This window comes from Lactuca virosa, chromosome 5 (genome assembly GCF_052849685.1).
Source record: "Lactuca virosa cultivar CGN04683 chromosome 5, Lactuca_virosa_CGN04683_v6, whole genome shotgun sequence".
In the NCBI taxonomy this organism is placed as follows: Eukaryota; Viridiplantae; Streptophyta; class Magnoliopsida; order Asterales; family Asteraceae; genus Lactuca; species Lactuca virosa.
In genome coordinates this window covers 358,127,823-358,149,185 of record NC_136430.1, presented here as the reverse complement: position 1 = coordinate 358,149,185, position 21,363 = coordinate 358,127,823, and the positions used below count along the sequence as shown (strand labels likewise).

The 21,363-nt window shown below is 38.1% G+C and overlaps 1 protein-coding gene across 1 annotated transcript; it reads left to right on the top strand.

The window, feature by feature from the left end:
* Window positions 1-4,697: 4,697 nt before the first annotated feature.
* On the top strand, window positions 4,698-6,832 carry LOC145113496 (uncharacterized). The gene is made up of 3 exons (XM_079049574.1): window positions 4,698-5,232; window positions 5,305-6,050; window positions 6,140-6,832. The coding sequence occupies exons 1-3, from the start codon at window positions 4,698-4,700 to the stop codon at window positions 6,830-6,832; spliced, it is 1,974 nt and encodes a 657-aa protein (XP_078905700.1).
* The last annotated feature ends 14,531 nt before the right edge of the window (window positions 6,833-21,363 follow it).

Sequence of the window (21,363 nt, the reverse complement as noted above, 5' to 3'; positions counted from 1 at the left end):
ACAACAACAACCGCAACCACCACCACGAGAAACAAACCCTCCAATAAGTTCAGCAGAACTTGAAGAAATCATAGCTCAGAGAATCGCTGCAGCTTTTGCTAATGTCACAAGAGGAGGAGTTAGAAATGAAGGCAATGTAGGGACCGCCAGAATGTGTACCTACAAGGATTTTATGAATTGCAAACCTAAGAGCTTCCATGGAACGGAAGGGGTTGTTAGCTTGACCCGGTGGATTGAAAAGACAGAACCAATATTTCAAATAAGCTTTTGTCCGGACGAATGTAAGGTACGATTTGCTGCGTGTACCTTCGCTGATGCAGCGTTAACATGGTGGAACAATCATGTTAATACAATAAGAATTGATGCTGCAAACTCCATGCAATGGGAAGAGTTGAAGAGGATGCTAATAGAGGAGTATTGTCCAAGAGAGGAAATACAAAATCTGGAACAGGAGCTGTGGAACCTAACAATGAAGGGTTCCGAGATAAATGCTTATACTGCTGGATTTAATGATCTTGCGGTGCTGTGTCCATCTCTTGTAACCCCCGAATATAAGAAGATTGAGCGATATATCTGGGTTCTAGCATCACAAATCAAAGGAATGGTGATCGCATCGAAGCCTACAACATATGACAGTGCAAAACGTATAGCTCATCAACTAACCATCGCAGAAATCCAAGTAGGATTTATGGCTGAGTCTCCCGAATCTGGAACGAACAAGCGCAAATTTAATGGGAAGAATCCCAGACAATCATTTGAGGAGAGACAAGATGTGGCAACTAATTATGTAGCCACAACAACAATACCCATGCAGCCAAGGAAGTATGCTGGAAAACTCCCAAGGTGTAGTCAGTGCAACCGTCATCACCTAGGTAATTGTTCATGGTGCAGTCAATGTAACCGTCAGCACGCAGGTGACTGTTATATTTGCATGAAGTGCAAAAAGAGGGGACACACTGCGAATTAATGTAGGAGCACAACACCTACAACAGAAAATCAAGGAAAAAACACTGGAACAGGCTATGACGGAGGAAGAGCGTGTCTTGAGTGTGGTGAAATTGGTCACATCAAGAAGGAATGTCCAAAGTTAAGGAGTCAAGGAGATTAGGCCGTGGCAGGGCATTCGTAATAGGAAGAAGGGTAGCCATCCAGGACCCTTCGGTGGTACCTGGTACAAAATAAATTTCGGGACGAAATTTCTTAAATGGGCGGAGAATGTAACACTAGTCAAAATAGGTCAATAACAATCACATGTGATTATACCAATCATGTAATGTGATTTTGTCAAAACAAGTAATGTAGTAAATTAACTATGTATTTCATGATAATTCTAATACAAATATGAACTTTCATACATACTTTATAGTATAAATCAAAGTATACGTCCATACGATTCCAAAAATATAGAGAACATCTGAATCTGACTTCGCATAAAGAAGTTATGATAAACCGAACACTATAAATCTCTATAATAAGAGGAATTTAAAATAGACTTATAATTAGCTATTGGAGTCTAAAATAGAGTTGTAGTATTTGTAAATACCTACGCGTACATATAAAGAACGTCAAAAACGGAGTTCGTATGCAAAAGTTACGACCTTCCGAAGATACAGCTGTCAGAAACCCTAATCTGACTGAACTCACGAGGTGAGCATAGATGTTCACGAGGTGAGGAGTCATTTTGCCACATGTCAGAATCTAGAAGGTGTGACGAGGCGATGAGGGGATAAGATCCAAACTCACGACGTGAGCAAGGATTGATTCACGTCGTGAGAAGTCAAAGGGACACCTTCCGAAGCTTGGGACGCAGATGACAAGTCTACGAAGAGATAAGTTCCAAATTCACGACGTGAACAATGAGTTTCTCACGTCGTGAGGGCCAAAAATCCTTCCTATAAATAGCAGTTCCGACCTTGACACTTCCTTACACCATTTCCCTTTCTCCTCTCTCCTTTGCCGAAGCCCTCTTGCATCCCGAGCCCCGACGACCTCGTACCGCTGACCGTTTATGCTTAGATTACATAAAATCACGCTACTAAGGTGAGTTTCACGGCCCCACTTTCTAATATTTTGGGGGAAAACGCATGCTAAATATTGTATATACGTTATTATTATGTCTATATGATAATATGTTCGTATCAACATATATAGTTATATTAACCGGAATATAGTTGTTTTGTCTCATATATACCTAAAGTATATATGATATTTTGAAATCACACAACTATGTTAAACTTGCTAGCATATTAGTATTATAGAAGTATACTAATATATACTTGGAATTATACTCGAGAATTTTATATATATGTGTGATGTAACTTGTGAGTTATACTTCAGAGTTCTATTTATACTATGTGGTGTGATAGACCCAGAGTTATACTCGGAAGTTATATATATTGTTTGTTAAGTATGTTATACGATATTGTTGGTTTTATGTCAAGATAAAATCTGTATGTTATTGTTGGTTTTATGTCAAGATAAAACCTGTATGTTATTGTTGGTTTTATGTCAAGATAAAACCTGGTTTTACCTCAAGTTATAGCTGTTATACTGCCTAAATGTTATGAAGTTAGGAGTAATGTTTAAAAGCATAGTCTAATAACTTAGGGTTTTAGACACAAAAAATGCTTTTGTTGTTAGGACTATAGAACGCCGTCAAAGTCTACATGGGCTACCTCATTCATCAACTAAGATTGTGGATCTTAGTGGAAGTCCCCTGACCTGTAACCGTTAATACCGTGTGAGCGAGGAAGTCGTGTATGAATAAGATACGGGTTGACGACCCCACTCGTCATTGTTAATTACAACCCAAGACAAGCGAGTGACGATCCGTTCCTTTTATTTGTTATTGTTCCGGCGTCGATGAAGCGCGCAATATTGTTTCTCATGGTAAATCATGAGTGTGTTGTTTCTCATGGTAAATAATGACTGTGTTTTGTCAGAGGTTTTATTGTCAAACAGCGGTTACAGACTCACGGTAGCAACTTGTTATAAACATTATACTTCGTCGCTATACAACTATTAATGTTAAGTATAAGTTTCCCCATACTTATACCTTAGGTTCAAGGGATGTTTAGGTATAACACTTAATTGATAAGTAAACTATTATACCTAATATATATACTAAATGTTGGAGAGTAAAAATGATACTTTCAAAACTATACTTTTGAACTTGGAAAATGTATTATTTTATATGGAGTCAAAACCTATGGACTCACTGTTACATGCATTTCATGCATTCATTTTGCAGTTTTAATCAATAAAAGTACATTGCATTTAGGTTTAAACTCATGCATTTTGCATATTTTCGGGATTTTTCATGACGCAATTCCATTCACACACTTTTGTAATATTTCAGGGACTTTTGGAGGTTGGATCTTGCTTTAGGAGGTTAAAAAGAGTTGAGGGCAAAATTTTGGGGCTATTGGAGCATCGAGGAGGAAGTTATGAAGAAAATGAAGATTTTGGTTTTATAGGAGTTTACACGGCCGTGTAAATGGAAGCCTATAATTTACACGGGCCGTGTAGACGCATACTCGTGAGCAATGTACTTCGAAGGCCTGACAGATTTGAGCAATTTACTTTTTTTTATGTACACGGCCATGTAAATGGTCAGTTATAGTTTACACGGGCCGTGTAAACGTGTCGCCAGTTTTTAAAACAGTTTTATTCTAATTTAAAGAAGGTAACTGGTTTCAAAAAGGGGGGGATCGATGTGGGGAGTTCTAGGAGGCCATTTTGGGAGCTTTCTGAAGACAATTGTTGCTTGAAAACACTTGGATTTCACTTGGATTTTAATTTGTAAGACTTTAATTTCAATTTCTAGGTTTGTGCTTGTTCTAGTCATGAGTGGCTAGAAACTTAATTCTCCAACTTTATGTATTGACATTCGGATATGATTTCAGTCATATGACTTGATGTTTGCTTTCAATTTTCTATCTAGTGAATTTGATTTTGTCTCAATCGAATGTTTGATTCTAATTGTGATTCTTATTGGCCATTTGAATTAGGGTTAGATTATTCAAGTTATCTAATTGCAAAATCCGTAATTGTTTTGGAAATTGGACTAGGTAACAGGCACTAATTTGATTTCTATTGAATGAATTTAGTGTAAATCTTATTCACACACTCTTACGCTCCGGAGCTTGTGAGGAGTATTGGGTGTTGTTGGGAACATTCACATAAAGTTTAATGCAATCTTTCAATCTAATTCTAAGAGCTTGTTTAGATTAGGTTGGTAAGGTTAGGGTTAATCAAAGAGCTTGTTTTGGTTAATTAATGTGGTGAATGGGAAGTGTTAGAGCTTGGTAACACTTTCAAGTACCAACTTAGATAGAATTGAGCAAATATCATGTTATCTTGGAATCGCATTACTAAGTTGTCATACATAGAGTTGGAGTCCTCACAAATTCTGAATTTAATTCACGCATTTAGTTGATTACTTATGTTTTAGTTGTTTGTTTAATCATAACATTCTAAACCCCCTCTCTTTACTATTGGTGACCATAGTACCTTGTGCAAAGAGGTATAGACTAATTATCCTGTGTCTTTGTGGATCGACCCTGCTTGCCTTGTACTACCTTTTAGTGCAATATAGTGGGATTCTTTTGGAGTATATCGTACCCCATTTATTTGTTGGGTCTGACACGCCTAACAAATTGGCGCCGTTGCCGGGAACACGGTGTTACTAATTGTTTATGCCAAGATCTTTTCGTACAGGTAGACCATTGCCAATTGATTCGGAGATAGAGAAGACTGCAAAGAAGTTAAGGAAGCAAGCCAAGCTTTGTAAGAAGCAACCGGGTTCCGGGACTTCTTCATCTTCTAACCCTCCAGTAATCAACATTTGGGAGGACATACCCCTCTCAAGTGTATCAGCCTCAGAAACAGAAAGCCCATCACTCTCACCACAACCATCCTCACCCAAAAATACCACTCCACCCTTTTCACCTGTTCATAATATCCTAAACACTTCACCTACAGAAACATCACCCATTTCTCAAGCCATGGCAGACAACCATGGAGGAAACCCACCTCCAAACCCACCACCCGAACAAACTCTCCGTCAATGTTCAAGACAAGAGGTTACTCAACAACCTCTTTGTATCACATATCCAGCTGCGACAAACCTTGAACTAAAATCCAGGCTTATTCACTTACTCCCAACTTTTAGAGGATTGGAGAATGAAGATCCTCACAAGTTCCTCACCGAGTTCCATGTAGTATGTGTGGGTATGAAACCACACAATGTCACGGAGGATCAAATCAAGCTTAGGGCATTCCCCTTTGCGGTGCAAGATGCAGCAAAAGACTGGCTTTATGACCTCCCACCGGGGACGGTAACTACTTGGGTAGATCTTGCGCGGTTGTTTTTGGACAAATATTTTCCGGAGATGAAAGCTTTAGCCCTACGGAGGGAAATCATTGGAATTAAGCAACACAAGAGAGAAGCTTTCCACACATATTGGGAGAGATTCAAGAAACTTTGTGCCCGCTGTCCCAAACATGGAATTACCGAGTATCAACTTCTCCAATATTTCATTGAAGGCATGACTCCAATGGAGAGAAGACTTCTTAATGCTTCTAGTGGCGGATCTTTACCCGATAAGACTCCAATCGAAATCCGCAATCTAATCAAGAACATGGATGAATATTCCAAACATTCAAGCCATGATGAAGAATGGTACACGAATGCACCCCGAGGTATAAAGGAAGTTCAAACTCCTCAGATTGAAGCTCAATTGTCCGAGCTCATAAAAGTAGTAATGATGTTGGCCAAAGACAAAGGTGTGCAGCCCACACCCCGCCCATGCGGTATTTGCACTCAAGTGGGGCATCCAACCGATATGTGCCCACAACTTCAAGAGGAAGATTATGAAGAAGCAAAAGTCATGGGAGGCTATTCCGGGTCAAATCAGAGAGGGTATGAGCAGCCACGAGGTGATCAAAGATGGAACAACAATCAAGGTTGGGGAGGAAATCAACAAGGGAGTTATCAACCAAGTCAACCACATCAATACCAACAAAGACCACCTTTTCCACCACAAAACGTTCAGCCAAGGCAGCCACAACACCCTCCTCAACAAGCGGGTTCATCAAATATGTCCTTAGAGGACATAGTGAAGAGTTTGGCAACTAGTACACAAGCTTCCAACAAGAAACAAAAGCAAGCATAAGGAACTTAGAGAAACAAGTTTCACAGCTTGCTACTTCCGTAAGCAAACTAGAATCTCAAGGAAAGTTGCCCGCGCAAACTGAAGCAAACCCAAGGCACAACATGTGTGCCATCACATTGAGAGACGGAAAGAGCTATGATGGTCCAAAAGTGTCGGTTAATCAAAAGGAAGAAGAAATAGTGGTCGAAGAGGTAACCAAAGAAGAGAAGGAGGAAGAGAAAACAATTGAAAAGAAGCCCTTCATCACTGAGTCTAAAGCCACACCTGCTCCATTCCCCGAAAGATTAAAGAGCACGAAGAAAGAACGGGAGGAGAGTGAGATCATGCAAATGTTCAAGAGAGTTCAAATCAACATTCCACTCCTCGAGGCCATCAAGCAGGTACCTAGATACGCAAGGTTACTTAAGGATCTTTGTGTATCTAAAAAGAAATTAAAAGGAAATCAAGTCGTAACAGTTGGGGAGCATGTATCCGCGGTTTTGCAAAAGAGGATGCCTCCGAAGTGTAAGGATCCCGGTGTCTTTACCGTGCCTTGCAAGTTGGGGAATCTTTATGTACCCCGAGCTATGCTTGATCTAGGTGCATCCGTAAATGTCCTACCATATTCTCTTTTCAAATCAATTGGTGTAGGAACATTGAGCAAAATCAAGTCGTAACAGTTGGGGAGCATGTATCCGCGGTTTTGCAAAAGAGGATGCCTCCGAAGTGTAAGGATCCCGGTGTCTTTACCGTGCCTTGCAAGTTGGGGAATCTTTATGTACCCCGAGCTATGCTTGATCTAGGTGCATCCGTAAATGTCCTACCATATTCTCTTTTCAAATCAATTGGTGTATGAACATTGAGCAAAACCGGTGTGATCATCCAACTTGCTGACCGGTCTTTGGTACACCCAAAGGGAGTATTAGAGGACGTGTTAGTGCAAGTCGATGAATTTGTCTTCCCGACTGATTTTTATGTCTTAGATATGGAAGATGATGACTCTCCAAGTTCAAGTTCCATACTTTTGGGTAGACCTTTTCTTAAAACTTCTAAAACAAAAATTGATGTCTACAATGGAGCTTTGAGTATGGAATTTGATGGTGAAGTTATGAACTTCAATGTTCATGAAGCAAAAAAGGTTCCTTCTGATGTTCAATCCGTCAATCTTGTGAATTTGATCGAACCCTCAACTAAAAAGGGTTTAAGTTTGTCTAACAATGAATTTCTAGAGTTAGTTTTGCAAGGAAAACTAGATAGGGACAAAGCCAAAGAGCTTGCAAAGGAGGTCGATATGGACAATGAGGTGTTGGAGAGTTTGGAGTTTATTGATGACAAGAAGCATGTGAGGAGTGATGATATAAAACCCAAGCCATCCACCAAAGTCAAAATCCTTCCACCGGTGGAACAAGCACAAGATTCAGGAGCAAAAACTCCACCGAATCCCTTACAGAATATACATGTCAAGAAGGAGATGGCGAGGAGGTTGATGTGTTGGAGAGGCCCACGTATCAAGACTGAAGCACATTAAGGGGGCAAAGTCGAGCCAACGACATTAAAAAAGGGCGGCTAACCGGGAGGCAACCCGGGGGTATTTTTGTCATTTCTTGTTTTTACATCATATTTTCTTTGTTTCCAAGTTCCCAAGTTGTTTCTCATGTTTAAAGAGGGTAAAAAAATCATTTTCCGGGCAGTAGAGGATTGACGGATTGCAATTCCAAAAAGTGAAAAAAAAATCAATTTTTTTTGGCCTTTACAGAAGTTTACACGGCCGTGTAAATGTAAGCCTTGAGTTTACACGGGCCGTGTAAACGACCAGACCAACATAGATTAGACACAGAGTTTACACGGCCGGGTAAATGCTACCCTTTAGTTTACACGGGCCGTGTAAACGTAAAAACAGAGCTGGACGATTTTAAGCCTAAAACTCGATTTTTTTAACTCATTCTTTTGGCATAACCTGCGATTCTTCTCCTCCCTACTGCCCCCTTCGAAAAAACCCTCAAAAACATTCAATCTTCCTTAATTTTGCATCAAAAATCAAGCTCCAAGGTATGAAATGCTTCTCTTTTCTTCATCTTCTTTGTCTTGCATCTCAATTTCACCCCTTTTAAGGCCGATTTTGGGGGTTTTGAGCAAACCCTAGAATTTTTGGGTCTCCAAATCTCGACCTAATGCTTGAAATTTCTTATAGGATAAGCTTGGGGAAGCATTGGACATCACCCTACCATCATTTTCAAGCACAAATTGGAATAATTGTTCCAACTCTTTACTTGTGCATATACTTAGATTTTGGGGTGATTTTGGTGATTTTGCTGATATTGTTGGTTTTTGTGCATACTCTTGAGTTTAAATCGCCATACATTGTGTGCAAAACTTTGTTGAATCCAATTTGACAATGGCCTCCCGTGGAAAAAGGGCTAGAATTGGGACCTCACATATGGGTGGTCAAGAGTCTAATGATGAACAAGACCAACATCCCATGGAAAACCCATATGAATTTGGTCTTATTTTTGAGACCAATCAACAAAACATTTTGTATGCAAGCCTTATTAGAAGAGTAATGGGGGCTCAAAAATTTGTGGACATCCAAGCCCTCAAAGACCTTCATATCTATAAAGGTGTCCACAAGCTCTTCAAGAACATTGGTTGGGAAGGGTTATTGAATCTACATGCAGTCAGTTATCAAACACCAATGTTGGAACTCTTGTCCTCAATTGCCTTTGATTACCAGACACATATCCTTACCTTCCGTTTGCTCAATCAATCTCATCAAATACATGCTGATACCCTTTGTGATATGATTGGTGCTCCTAAAGCAAAAAGGGATATATATAGCAAAGGGCAGAAAAAATGTTGTATTTGAGCAAGACTGTGGAAGGTTTTGGAGAAGTATCTCTTATTAAGACGAGTTTCAGTCAGGCACATCAAAAGCTTCTAGTATTATTCATCCGGTTCTGAAGGTCACCCACCGGATTATTGCTTCTCTCTTATTTCCTCAAGAAGAGATTAGCAAGGCGAACAAAAAAGAATTAGAAGTTTTGTGGTGCATGATTAACAAGCCCGAGGAAGTCCCTCATTTTGGGTGTTGGGTAGTTCAGAAAATGCTCAGAAATGCCATGAGCAATGGTGGCCAGCTACATTGTGGAGGCATGGTATCTATTATAGCTGAGCATCTTGGCCTCCATCTACCCAACAATCCAACCAATATAATTCCGGGCCGTACTCGTTTATCACTTGAGGTTTTGGAAATCATGCATCTCTTTCACCGCCATCCCAATGGGGATGTTCATTTGACAGTCGATGGTAAAGAATATTTACGCGTCGATAACCAAAATAAAAAGATATTAGTCTTGGCCAATGACATCACTTCTACCAATTGGCACCTCCAATCCAACTTGGGTGTTACTGCTGCCCGTAGACCTTCAACCACCACTTCTACTCCTCCTGTTCAAACTGAAACTGCAGGTGCTTCCAGCTCGTCTCGCCCCAGTCCTTTTCCCGAACACAACCTATACATGGGCGAGTTTGCACGCCTAGATCATCATTACACGAGCCTCTAGCAGGAAGTAGGAGAGATTTATACTGGAGTTGCTGAAGTCACTTCTGAATTTCATGACTACCGAAACCTTCAAGAAGAGCGTTGGGCCCAGCAAGAGCTGCGATGGGCCGAGCAGGATCAGCGATGGGTGGCTCAAGAGCAGCATAATCCTAATGTTCATCATTTGCTGAGCGATATCCACCGAGTACTTGTGCTTCCCACCCAGCAGCAGCAGCCTCCATCATCATCCCAACCCCAGTGGCCTCCATTTTATCCTTCAGATTATCCTTCACAGTTCCCACCATATCCTCCACCGCCCGGTCCTTAATAGGCCGGCTATGCCTCTCTCCAAGCATCGAGGACGATGCTTATTTTAAGCTTGGGGAGGGGCATCCATCCATGCATAAATCCCGTTGCATGTAGGTTGCATGTAATTTTGTACATATTGCATTAATTTCCATTTTCTTTTTCATTTTTCTACATGGAAAATTTTTCAATATCCAAAAAGATTTTCTTTCTATTCTAATTTTTATTATTTTCTTTGCATTTTGTTTGCATCTAAATTTTTGCATTGCATTCATGTAATAAATTTTTTTTTTTTGATCCAATCCCAAGCAACCGAATCTTTTCAAAACAGTTGAGCTGGTAAGTGAGTCATGTGCCTTGAGATTAGCTTGCTCTTTTTATTGAAAAATCTTAAAGCAAGTTAATCACACACGAACACACCTCCCGAAGCTACTTGTGCAAAACAGAAAGTGAAAAGATTGTCAACATTGGAGCATAACAGCAGGTATGAGTCACTTCTTTGGGACATATGATTGGTCTTATGAGTAGTAAATGCTCAATTGAACTCAAAATGCCAAATTCAAAAATTCATAAAAAGAATACAAAATTTCAGTGTCCCGAGCCTTCCAGCGCTCTAAAAAGTCTTTTCTACTCATTCCCTTTCATATACCTTGCTTGGGGACACAATTTCCGATTATACTTAAGGGTCTTTGCATGTTAATTTTAGTCCCCCGAAAAATGTCTAGAAGTCCCTCACGGTAATAGACCGTGAGATGTCCCACCATAGAAAAAGTCAAGGATGAAAATATAAAGAAATAGGCCAAATAAATAAAATAACTAGAATGTTTTATGTTATCTTAGTTAGTGAAGTCAAAAAAAAAAATAAAAAAATAAAAAAAAAATTAAAAAAAAATAAAAAAATAAAAAAATAAAAAAAATAAAAAATAATAAAATTAAAATAAAATAAAATAAAAATGTTGTTATTAAGTTAATCTATGACCTTTGGAACTCGAATAAGTAAACTCCGAGGGGTGTTCTACACCTAATCGCCTAAAGCAAAATTGTTTGGGACTGATTGGGTTGAAAGTTCGCTACACGGGTTTCATAGAAAGTCATGAACTTAATAACCAAATAAAGCTAATCTGTGGCCTTTGAGGTTCGGGCAAGTAAACCCGAGGGATCCTTTTAAATCTAGCACACTAAGGTCATTTGATCTGGATGTGTTGGTTGGAAGCCCGTTACACGGATTTCAAAGAAAGCCATGAGCTTTATTTGTAAGAAAATGTAATTAGGAAGTTTGTATATATTTGTGTTTATATCTTTATTGAATAATATATCTAGGAAAAATATTTGGCTGCCAAAAGATTCCCTTGAACTTGAATTTGAACTTATGACATTGGGATTGAATGTTAATTACTTTGACTGGGGTAAGTGGTTTGAAACTTGTAACCAATTTGGGTAAATATTAGGGAATTTTTAGAAAAGATTTTTTCAGAAAAAGATTGTTGTTGACCAACAAATAGCTGGAATCGGTCATTGATATATTTTGTGAAACAAAGATGATTGAGCATGTTTTGTCACATATAATTTCACGAGAGTAAGACCATAGTTTGTTCCATGAATTGGCTTGATGATATTGAGTGGGAACAAATATTGTGATCTTTGATTCTGTTAAGTTGCATTAGGGAGTGGCCAAAGTCTTATTTCTATTGATATATAATTTGAGACTAAAGCCAAGTTGACTCAAGGCACGATAGGTACATTCTCAACTATGGTACAAAAACAGGGTTAATTGGGTTGGATTCTTTTTCATGTTTGTTGATTTCTTGCATTAAGTTTCAAAAAGTTTTGACTTTGATTTTCTTTTCCTCTCCTTTATTCTATTTTCTCTAGTTTAATTTTTTCTTGTTCTTTCTTGAGGACAAGAAAGGTTCAAGCTTGGGGAGATTTGTTACATGCATTTCATGCATTCATTTTGTAGTTTTAATCCATAAAAGTACATTGCATTTAGGTTTAAACTCATGCATTTTGCATATTTTCAGGATTTTTCATGATGCAATTCCATTCACACACTTTTGTAATATTTCAGGGACTTTTGGAGGTTGGATCTTGCTTTAGGAGGTTAAAAAGAGTTGAGGGCAAAATTTCGGGGCTATTGGAGCATCGAGGAGGAAGTTATGAAGAAAATGAAGATTTTGGTTTTATAGGAGTTTACACGGCCGTGTAAATGGAAGCCTATAATTTACACGGGCCGTGTAAACGCATACTCGTGAGCAATGTACTTCGAAGGCCTGACAGATTTGAGCAATTTACTTTTTTTATTTACACGGCCGTGTAAATGGTCAGTTATAGTTTACACGGGCCGTGTAAACGTGTCGCGAGTTTTTAAAACAGTTTTATTCTAATTTAAAGCAGGTAACTGGTTTCAAAAAGGGCGGGATCATTGTGGGGAGTTCTAGGAGGCGATTTTGGGAGCTTTCTGAAGACAATTGTTGCTTGAAAACACTTGGATTTCACTTGGATTTTAATTTGTAAGACTTTAATTTCAATTTCTAGGTTTGTGCTTGTTCTAGTCATGAGTGGCTAGAAACTTAATTCTCCAACTTTATGTATTGATATTTGGATATGATTTCAGTCATATGACTTGATGTTTGCTTTCAATTTTCTATCTAGTGAATTTGATTTTGTCTCAATCGAATGTTTGATTCTAATTGTGATTCTTATTGGCCATTTGAATTAGGGTTAGATTATTCAAGTTATCTAATTGCAAAATCCGTAATTGTTTTGGAAATTGGACTAGGTAACAGGCACTAATTTGATTTCTATTGAATGAATTTAGTGTAAATCTTATTCACACACTCTTACGCTCCGGAGCTTGTGAGGAGTATTGGGTGTTGTTGGGAACATTCACATAAAGTTTAATGCAATCTTTCAATCTAATTCTAAGAGCTTGTTTAGATTAGGTTGGTAAGGTTAGGGTTAATCAAAGAGCTTGTTTTGGTTAATTAATGTGGTGAATGGGAAGTGTTAGAGCTTGTTAACACTTTCAAGTACCAACTTAGATAGAATTGAGCAAATATCATGTTATCTTGGAATCGCATTACTAAGTTGTCATACATAGAGTTGGAGTCCTCACAAATTCTGAATTTAATTCACGCATTTAGTTGATTACTTATATTTTAGTTGTTTGTTTAATCATAACATTCTTAACCCCCTCTCTTTACTATTGGTGACCATAGTACCTTGTGCAAAGAGGTATAGACTAATTATCCCGTTTCTCTGTGGATCGACCCTGCTTGCCTTGTACTACCTTTTAAGGCAATATAGTGGGATTCTTTTGGAGTATATCGTACCCCCTTTATTTGTTGGGTCTGACACGCCTAACACTCACCAACTTTATGTTGACGTATTTTAAAATGCATGTGTTTTCAGGAAGTTGATAACTATGATACGAGAAATGACGTTACACTGCCCGGTGTTTCCGCCGACGGTCGGGGTGTGACAGATTGGTATCAGAGCTATTAACTATAGTGAATTAGTACTTTCTTAGGAAAGCACGACTATAGTTTAGGGCTTACTCTGTTAGGTTTAGGTATATCCCTTAGCCTACAATATAAAGAATTATTAATTATTCTACTGAAGGACTACTTACGGGAGCGGTGACAAGATAGAATTGTCGCTTGGGTTGCTGGATATCAGAACGGCTATATGCTAAAATGATCCTGCCCTTCGACTGTCCTGACTGGCCGGTGCCTTATCAGATAGACATGAAGTAACAAACAATAATTAATAGAGCATGAATACAACAAATAATAAATATAGAGTCATATATGAAGACTCAGACCCGCGATGATAATACACCTAAATACCCGGAATGTTTTTGATCTCAAGGATTTAGATAAGATATTCCAACTAAAGTTCATATGTGCATAGATTTATCTCAACTAGGTGTAGGTGTACTACTATATTTTATTATGATCAGATCATATGAACTATTTAAATTGGGATTAATATTTGATACTCTAAACACTTGGTGATCTAAAATGTATAGGAACTAAACAAAATGCCTAGAAGAAGTAGCGCTCGTCTAAACCTTAACCAATGACCAGAACCACAACAACAACCACCGCAACCACCACCACGAGAAACACACCCTCCAATAAGTTCAACAGAACTTGAAGAAATCATAGCTCAGAGAATCGCTGCAGCTCTTGCTAATGTCACAAGAGGAGGAGTTAGAAATGAAGGCAATGTAGGGACCGCCAGAATGTGTACCTACAAGGATTTTATGAATTGCAAACCTAAGAGCTTCCATGGAACAGAAGTGGTTGTTAGCATGACCCGGTGGATTGAAAAGACAGAACCATTATTTCAAATAAGCTTATGTCCGGACGAATGTATGGTACGATTTGTTTCGTGTACCTTCGCCGATGCAGCGTTAACATGGTGGAACAATCATGTTAATACAATAAGAATTGATGCTGCAAACCCCATGCAATGGGAAGAGCTGAAGAGGATGCTAATAGAGGAGTATTGTCCAAGAGAGGAAATACAAAATCTGAAACAGGAGCTGTGGAACCTAACAATGAAGGGTTCCGAGATAAATGCTTATACTGCTAGATTTAATGATCTTGCGGTGATGTGTCCATCTCTTGTAACCCCCGAATATAAGAAGATTGAGCGATATATCTGGGGTCTAGCATCACAAATCAAAGGAATGGTGATCGCATCGAAGCCTACAACATATGACAGTGCAAAACGTATAGCTCATCAACTAACCAGCACAGAAATCCAAGTGGGATTTATGGCTGAGTCTCCCGAATCTGGAACGAACAAGCGCAAATTTAATGGGAAGAATCCCAGACAATCATCTGAGGAGTGACAAGATGTGGCAACTAATTATGTAGCCACAACAACAATACCCATGCAGCCAAGGAAGTATGCTGGAAAACTCCCAAGGTGCACTGAGTGCAACCGTCATCACCTAGGTAACTGTTCATGGTGCAGTCAATGTAACCGTCAGCACGCAGGTGACTGTTATATTTGCATGAAGTTCAACAAGAGGGGACACACTGCGAATTACTACAGGAGCACAACACCTACAACAGAAAATCAAGGAACAAACACTGGAACAGGCTATGACGGAGGAAGAGCGTGTTTTGAGTGTGGTGAAATTGGACATATCAAGAAGGAATGTCCAAAGTTAAGGAGTCAAGCAGATTAGGCCGTGACAGGGCATTCGTAATAGGAAGAAGGGAAGCCATCCAGGACTCTTCGATGGTACCTGGTACAAAATAAATTTCGGGACAAAATTTCTTAAACGGGGGGAGAATGTAACACTAGTCAAAATAGGTCAATAACAATCACATGTGATTATACCAATCATGTAATGTGATTTTTTCAAAACAAGTAATGTAGTAAACTCACTATGTATATAATTCTAATATAAATGTGAACTTTCATACATACTTTATAGTATAAATCAAAGTATACGTCCATACGATTCCAAAAATATAGAGAACATCTGAATCTGACTTCGCATAAAGAAGTTATGATAAACCGAACACTATAAATCTCTATAATAAGAGGAATTTAAAATAGACTTAGAATTAGCTATTGGAGTCTAAAAGAGAGTTGTAGTATTTGTAAATACCTAAGCGTGCATATAAAGAACGTCAAAAATGGAGTTCGTATGCAAATGTTACCACCTTCCAAAGATATAGCTGTCAGAAACCCTAATCTGACTGAACTCACGAGGTGAGCATAGATGTTCACGAGGTGAGGAGTCATTTTGCCACATGTCAGAATCTAGAAGGTGTGACGAGGTTACGAGGGGATAAGATCCAAACTCACGACGTGAGCAAGGATTGATTCACGTCGTGAGGAGTCAAAGGGACACCTTCCGAAGCTAGGGACGCAGATGGCAAGTCTACGAAGAGATAAGTTCCAAACTCACGACGTGAACAATAAGTTTCTCACGTCGTGAGTGCCAAAAATCCTTCCTATAAATAGCAGGTCCGACCTTGACACTTCCTTACACCATTTCCCTTTCTCCTCTCTCCTTTACTGAAGCCCTCTTGCATCCCGAGCCCCGACGACCTCGTACCGCTGACCGTTTCTGCTTAGATTACATAAAATCACGCTACTAAGGTGAGTTTCACGGCCCCACTTTCTAATATTTTGGGGGAAAACGCATGCTAAATAATGTATATACGTTATTATTATGTCTATATGATAATATGTTCGTATCAACATATATAGTTATATTAACCGGAATATAGTTGTTTTGTCTCATATATACCTAAAGTATATATGATATTTTGAAATCACACAACTATGTTAAATTGTTAACATATTAGTATTATAGAAGTATACTAGTATATACTCTAGAATTATATATATATCTATATGTATATATATATATATATATATATATATATATATATATATATATATATATATGTGTGTGTGTGTGTGTGTGTGTGTGTGATGTAACTTGTGAGTTATACTTCAGAGTTCTATTTATACTATGTGGTGTGATAGACCCAGAGTTATACTCGGAAGTTATATATATTGTTTGTTAAGTATGTTATATGATATTGTTGGTTTTATGTCAAGATAAAATCTGTATGTTATTGTTGGTTTTATGTCAAGATAAAACCTGTATGTTATTGTTGGTTTTATGTCAAGATAAAACTTGGTTTTACCTCAAGTTATAGCTTTTATACTACCTAAATGTTATGAATTTAGGAGTAATGTTTAAAAGCATAGTCTAATAACTTAGGGTTTTAGACACAAAAAATGCTTTTGTTGTTAGGACTATAGAACGCCGTCAAAGTCTACATGGGCTACCTCATTCATCAACTAAGATTGTGGATCTTAGTGGAAGTCCCCTGACCTGTAACCGTTAATACCGTGTGAGCGAGGAAGTCGTGTATGAATAAGATACGGGTTGACGACCCCACTCGTGATTGTTAATTACAACCCAAGACAAGCGAGTGACGATCCGTTCCATTTATTTGTTATTGTTCCGGCGTCGATGAAGCGCGCAATATTGTTTCTCATGGTAAATCATGAGTGTGTTGTTTCTCATGGTAAATAATGACTGTGTTTTGTCAGAGGTTTTGTTGTCAAACAGTGGTTATAGACTCACGGTAGCAACTTGTTATAAACATTATACTTCGTCGCTATACAAGTATTAATGTTAAGTATAAGTTTCCCCATACTTATACCTTAGGTTCAAGGAATGTTTAGGTATAATACTTAATTGATAATTAAACTATTATACCTAATATATATACTAAATGTTGGAGAGTAAAAATGATACTTTCAAAACTTTACTTTTGAACTTGGAAAATGTATTATTTTATATGGAGTCAAAACCTGTGGACTCACCAACTTTATGTTGACGTATTTTAAAATGCATGTGTTTTCAGGAAGTTGATAACTATGATACGAGAAATGACGTTACACTGCCCGGTGTTTCCGCCGACGGCCGGGGTGTGACAATATGGGAACATTATTTGCGTTCTAAAATTCGATTATGATTACAAGATCCCTTTTCATAATCTGAATTATGAGAACATGGCAAATAGAAATATTATAGCAAAAAGACTGGTCTAGTATCATGTCTTTATGGGAGACATCATGAATCGTATCCCATATGCTTCAGATATAGGATCGTTTGCATGTGCTATAATATTCATCTGTTCTAAATTTTTCCAAATCCCTATGGCATTAAGAGGGAAAAAGTACTAGAACTGGATATGACTAAAGTGATTAAGCAATTGTCGAGGACAATATAAGGTTTACCAAAGATTGGTTGCTCAGGGACAGTTGGAAGTATGGTGTAAATTTTGGAAGGACCATATTGACATATTCTGAAAAGATGCAACTCTTTTTCAGAAGTGATAGTCAAAATGGGAATGTGGAAATGTTTCCATAGGTGGAAGTTATTCATTAGATCTGTGTAAGATTAGGAGACTTAATGCAAGAAGGATGTTCAAAGCAATGCACTTTGAATTTGAGACTTCGTTTCCATGGAATGAGCTCCATTGGAATACTCTGTAATGACTGTTGACAATTCTTTGTGACTTTGTGGATAATCATTACAAGAGGATCAGTGCATATAAGTTTAAAATCTAACAAGATTTCGGTAAATGGCAGGAATTTGGAATTCTTGCATTTACGGTAAGGCTTTGGGATTGTGAAATGAGAATCATTGGAATTATGTTCAATCGATCTATTTCACAAAGTAAAAGATCATATACAAACTTAGTGTGCCATACACCTAGTGTGCATACTTGGTGTATGGCATAACTAATGTTTGGACAAGCATAGTGTGCATATTTGGTGTATGGCATGACTATTGTTTGGATAAACATAGTGTGCATGCTTGGAGCATGGCATGGCTATTGTTTTGATTCAAGTATAAAGTTGATAATTTGAAACAGTATGCAATGAATAATTTGTAATAAATATGGTGATAAATAAAAGGTGTTCTATTTATATTCATAAGTTCTGAGACCATATTGGATTCGATTATTCTTGTGTTTCACTTTGCATGTTTTGACTTCCAGAATAACTAGGTCGTTCTTCCTGACTGACTAAGTTGTTCAAACCATCCACAGTCGATAATACTGTAAGGGTCGAAGACCAGTTGTAATATGTCGAAGTCATAAGTTTATTTTATAAGGAATTTTTGTAACGAAGCGTACTGTTTTAGTCCTTGTAATTTTTTGTGTGCTTTCATGTTTCCTATAAATAGGGACATTACTTAGAGTTAGAGAAGAGTCTTTGTATGAACTTGTCTACATACTCTCTGTAACAGTTGAAAGCATAATAGAGCTGAAACCAGATCATATTTACATCGTGTGTTCAATCTATATTCTGATTACTCTGATTTGATTCATACTTGATTCCAGACTTCATCAATTGGTATCAGAGCAGGAATCATGATCTGAAATCTAATTTTCACTCTGATTCAAAAGGTTTTTGAATCAAATTTCTGGTTCAAAAAGTTCCTCACCTTTTGACGTGAAAAACGTTCTAGATCTTCAGTTGTGATTTGATTCTGTAACTGATTTGTTGAATCGAGTATTCTACTTGATATTTCTGTTTAATTCAGCAATTTGCTTTCAAATTCTCTTTGATTTCTCAAAAATTCTCAAAAATCTTCTTCTGTACAGCAATGGCGAACTTCAATCTCAACTCGATGACTTCATACTCTCATCTGCTAGGATCTTCAACTAAGATTCCTATGCTCATTCCGGAATACTATGATCAGTGGTCTGATCGTATGCAAGATTACTTGAATGGAATCGATGAAGAGCTTTGGTCTTGCATCTCAGGGAATGTTACTCTTCTGACGAATCTTCAACCAATTGGACCGTTGTCTGGTACTACGAGCGTGGAAGATCAAAATGTTCGAATGAAGAAACTTGAAAAACGATGCAAAAGGGAGTTACGTGGTGCATTGCCTCGAATTGTGTATAACTATGTCAGAAGTTGTACAACTACAAAGGACATGTGGAATAATCTCAAAGAAAAGTTTCAAGGTAGCGAGAAGACGAAAATCAATTTAGTTAAGCAATGTTTGATTGAATTGAAGGATTTCAAGCAAAAAGATGGTGAAACGATTGAAAGTTACTATGATAGGCTGAACGAGCTGATTTACAAATGCAATCGTTATGGAATTCAATCTCACCTTTGTTATGGGACTCCGTAAAGAATGGAGGAGTGTTAGCATGATGGTGAAAAATCAACAGAGTTTCGATACATCTTCGTTGAATGATTTGTACAATCAACTGAAAACTCACGAAAGTGAAGTGAACGAAATGGAAGAAGAGTTGAAACTTAGTCTGTGAGGTCCCTTAGCACTTGTCTTGAAAGTATCTGAAAAGGAAGCAGTCGAAAAAGGTGATTCTGATGATGAAGAGGGGTTTATCATGAATTCGGATGATGAGGCAATTGCTTTTTACTCAAACAACCGAGTCAAAAAGTTTTTCAAGAAACCGTTTAATCCAAAGGTAAAGCAAAGTGAGGGAAAAGGAAGTTTCGTGAACAAGGCTGTAGGAGAAGAGACGAAGAAGTATGAGAAGAATGATGCAAAGGGTGCTGAGGAGAAGAAAGAGAAGAAATTGAAAGGAGATTCTGGTATGGATTGTCGTTATTGCAATGGAGCAAATCATCTAGCAAATGATTGCATGCTTCGAAAGAAGGATGAGAAAAAGAATAGAGTGAAGGATGAGGCATATTATGTGCAGAGGTTGGAAGAGGTGTGTGACATCCCCTAATTTCTCGGCCAGAAAAGACCGATTTAATTTATGCTTTTTAAAATAAAATCAGAGAAATATTTTTAAAAGATGTTGCGGAATTGGTCCCCAAAACAAAACATGATAAAAGTTTATCAAAACCTTCTTTAAGAAATGTATAGTTTCATTTCATATCAAAACCTCGGGATGTCATGTTCCGATACAGATCAAAAGCATAAACAAGACACTATAAGCCTTTCAACAATTATTTACAACTACTGGCCTATGATCCAAAAATCTCTCATCGTCCTCCGACTATGCTCAAGTCCACTACCTGTAACATAAAAAGATGAGTGGGTCAGGCTTGGGAGCCTGGTGAGCATATAGGTTTTTCAACCCACAGTAATAATAAACTTATTAAGTTCACCAATCAACAACAACCCTGATTACCCGTTCCCGTTATCCTCACTTTACGTCCCTAAACACTTATCACAAGGGACCTAGCCTAAAGAATATCATCGGGATGGACACTACTGCTAAGGGGTTTCCTCAGCCATACATGTCCTAAAGGCAACCATGAGGGGGATGGAGTACAACGAATGAACACTCTAGTTCATTACACCTACAGGTTGCGGGCCTACCAGTGTTCCACTGGACTGTCTAGAAAGTCCGTGGTCGTCATCCAAACTCCACTAGATGACTGGATCTCAAATCACATCGAGGCCTCTCATCACTTTTATTTTATCACACATCACTATCTACCCATGTTTTACCCAACATATTTGTAGATAAAAATACATATACAGTTTAAAACTTGTATAAAACATCAATTCAACAGTCACCTCAGTTAAACAATTAATATAATTACACGTAGCATGTATTTCATATAAAATACTTCATATCTAGGTGTAAGATGAAGGTGACTATACACTCACTTGATTTGATGAAAATCGGGCATCAATTCGTTTCCTAAAACGTTCGTTTCTAATAAAACCGGGAGTTTTATTCAGAAACCGGGCTCTGCGAGGGTCGGGCTTCGAAACCGAAAAGATAAATTTTTCGGGCTTCTCGAGCTCTTCGTGGCGTATTCCGGGGATTATAATTGATACCGGGGCTTTGGGGGATGTTAAGA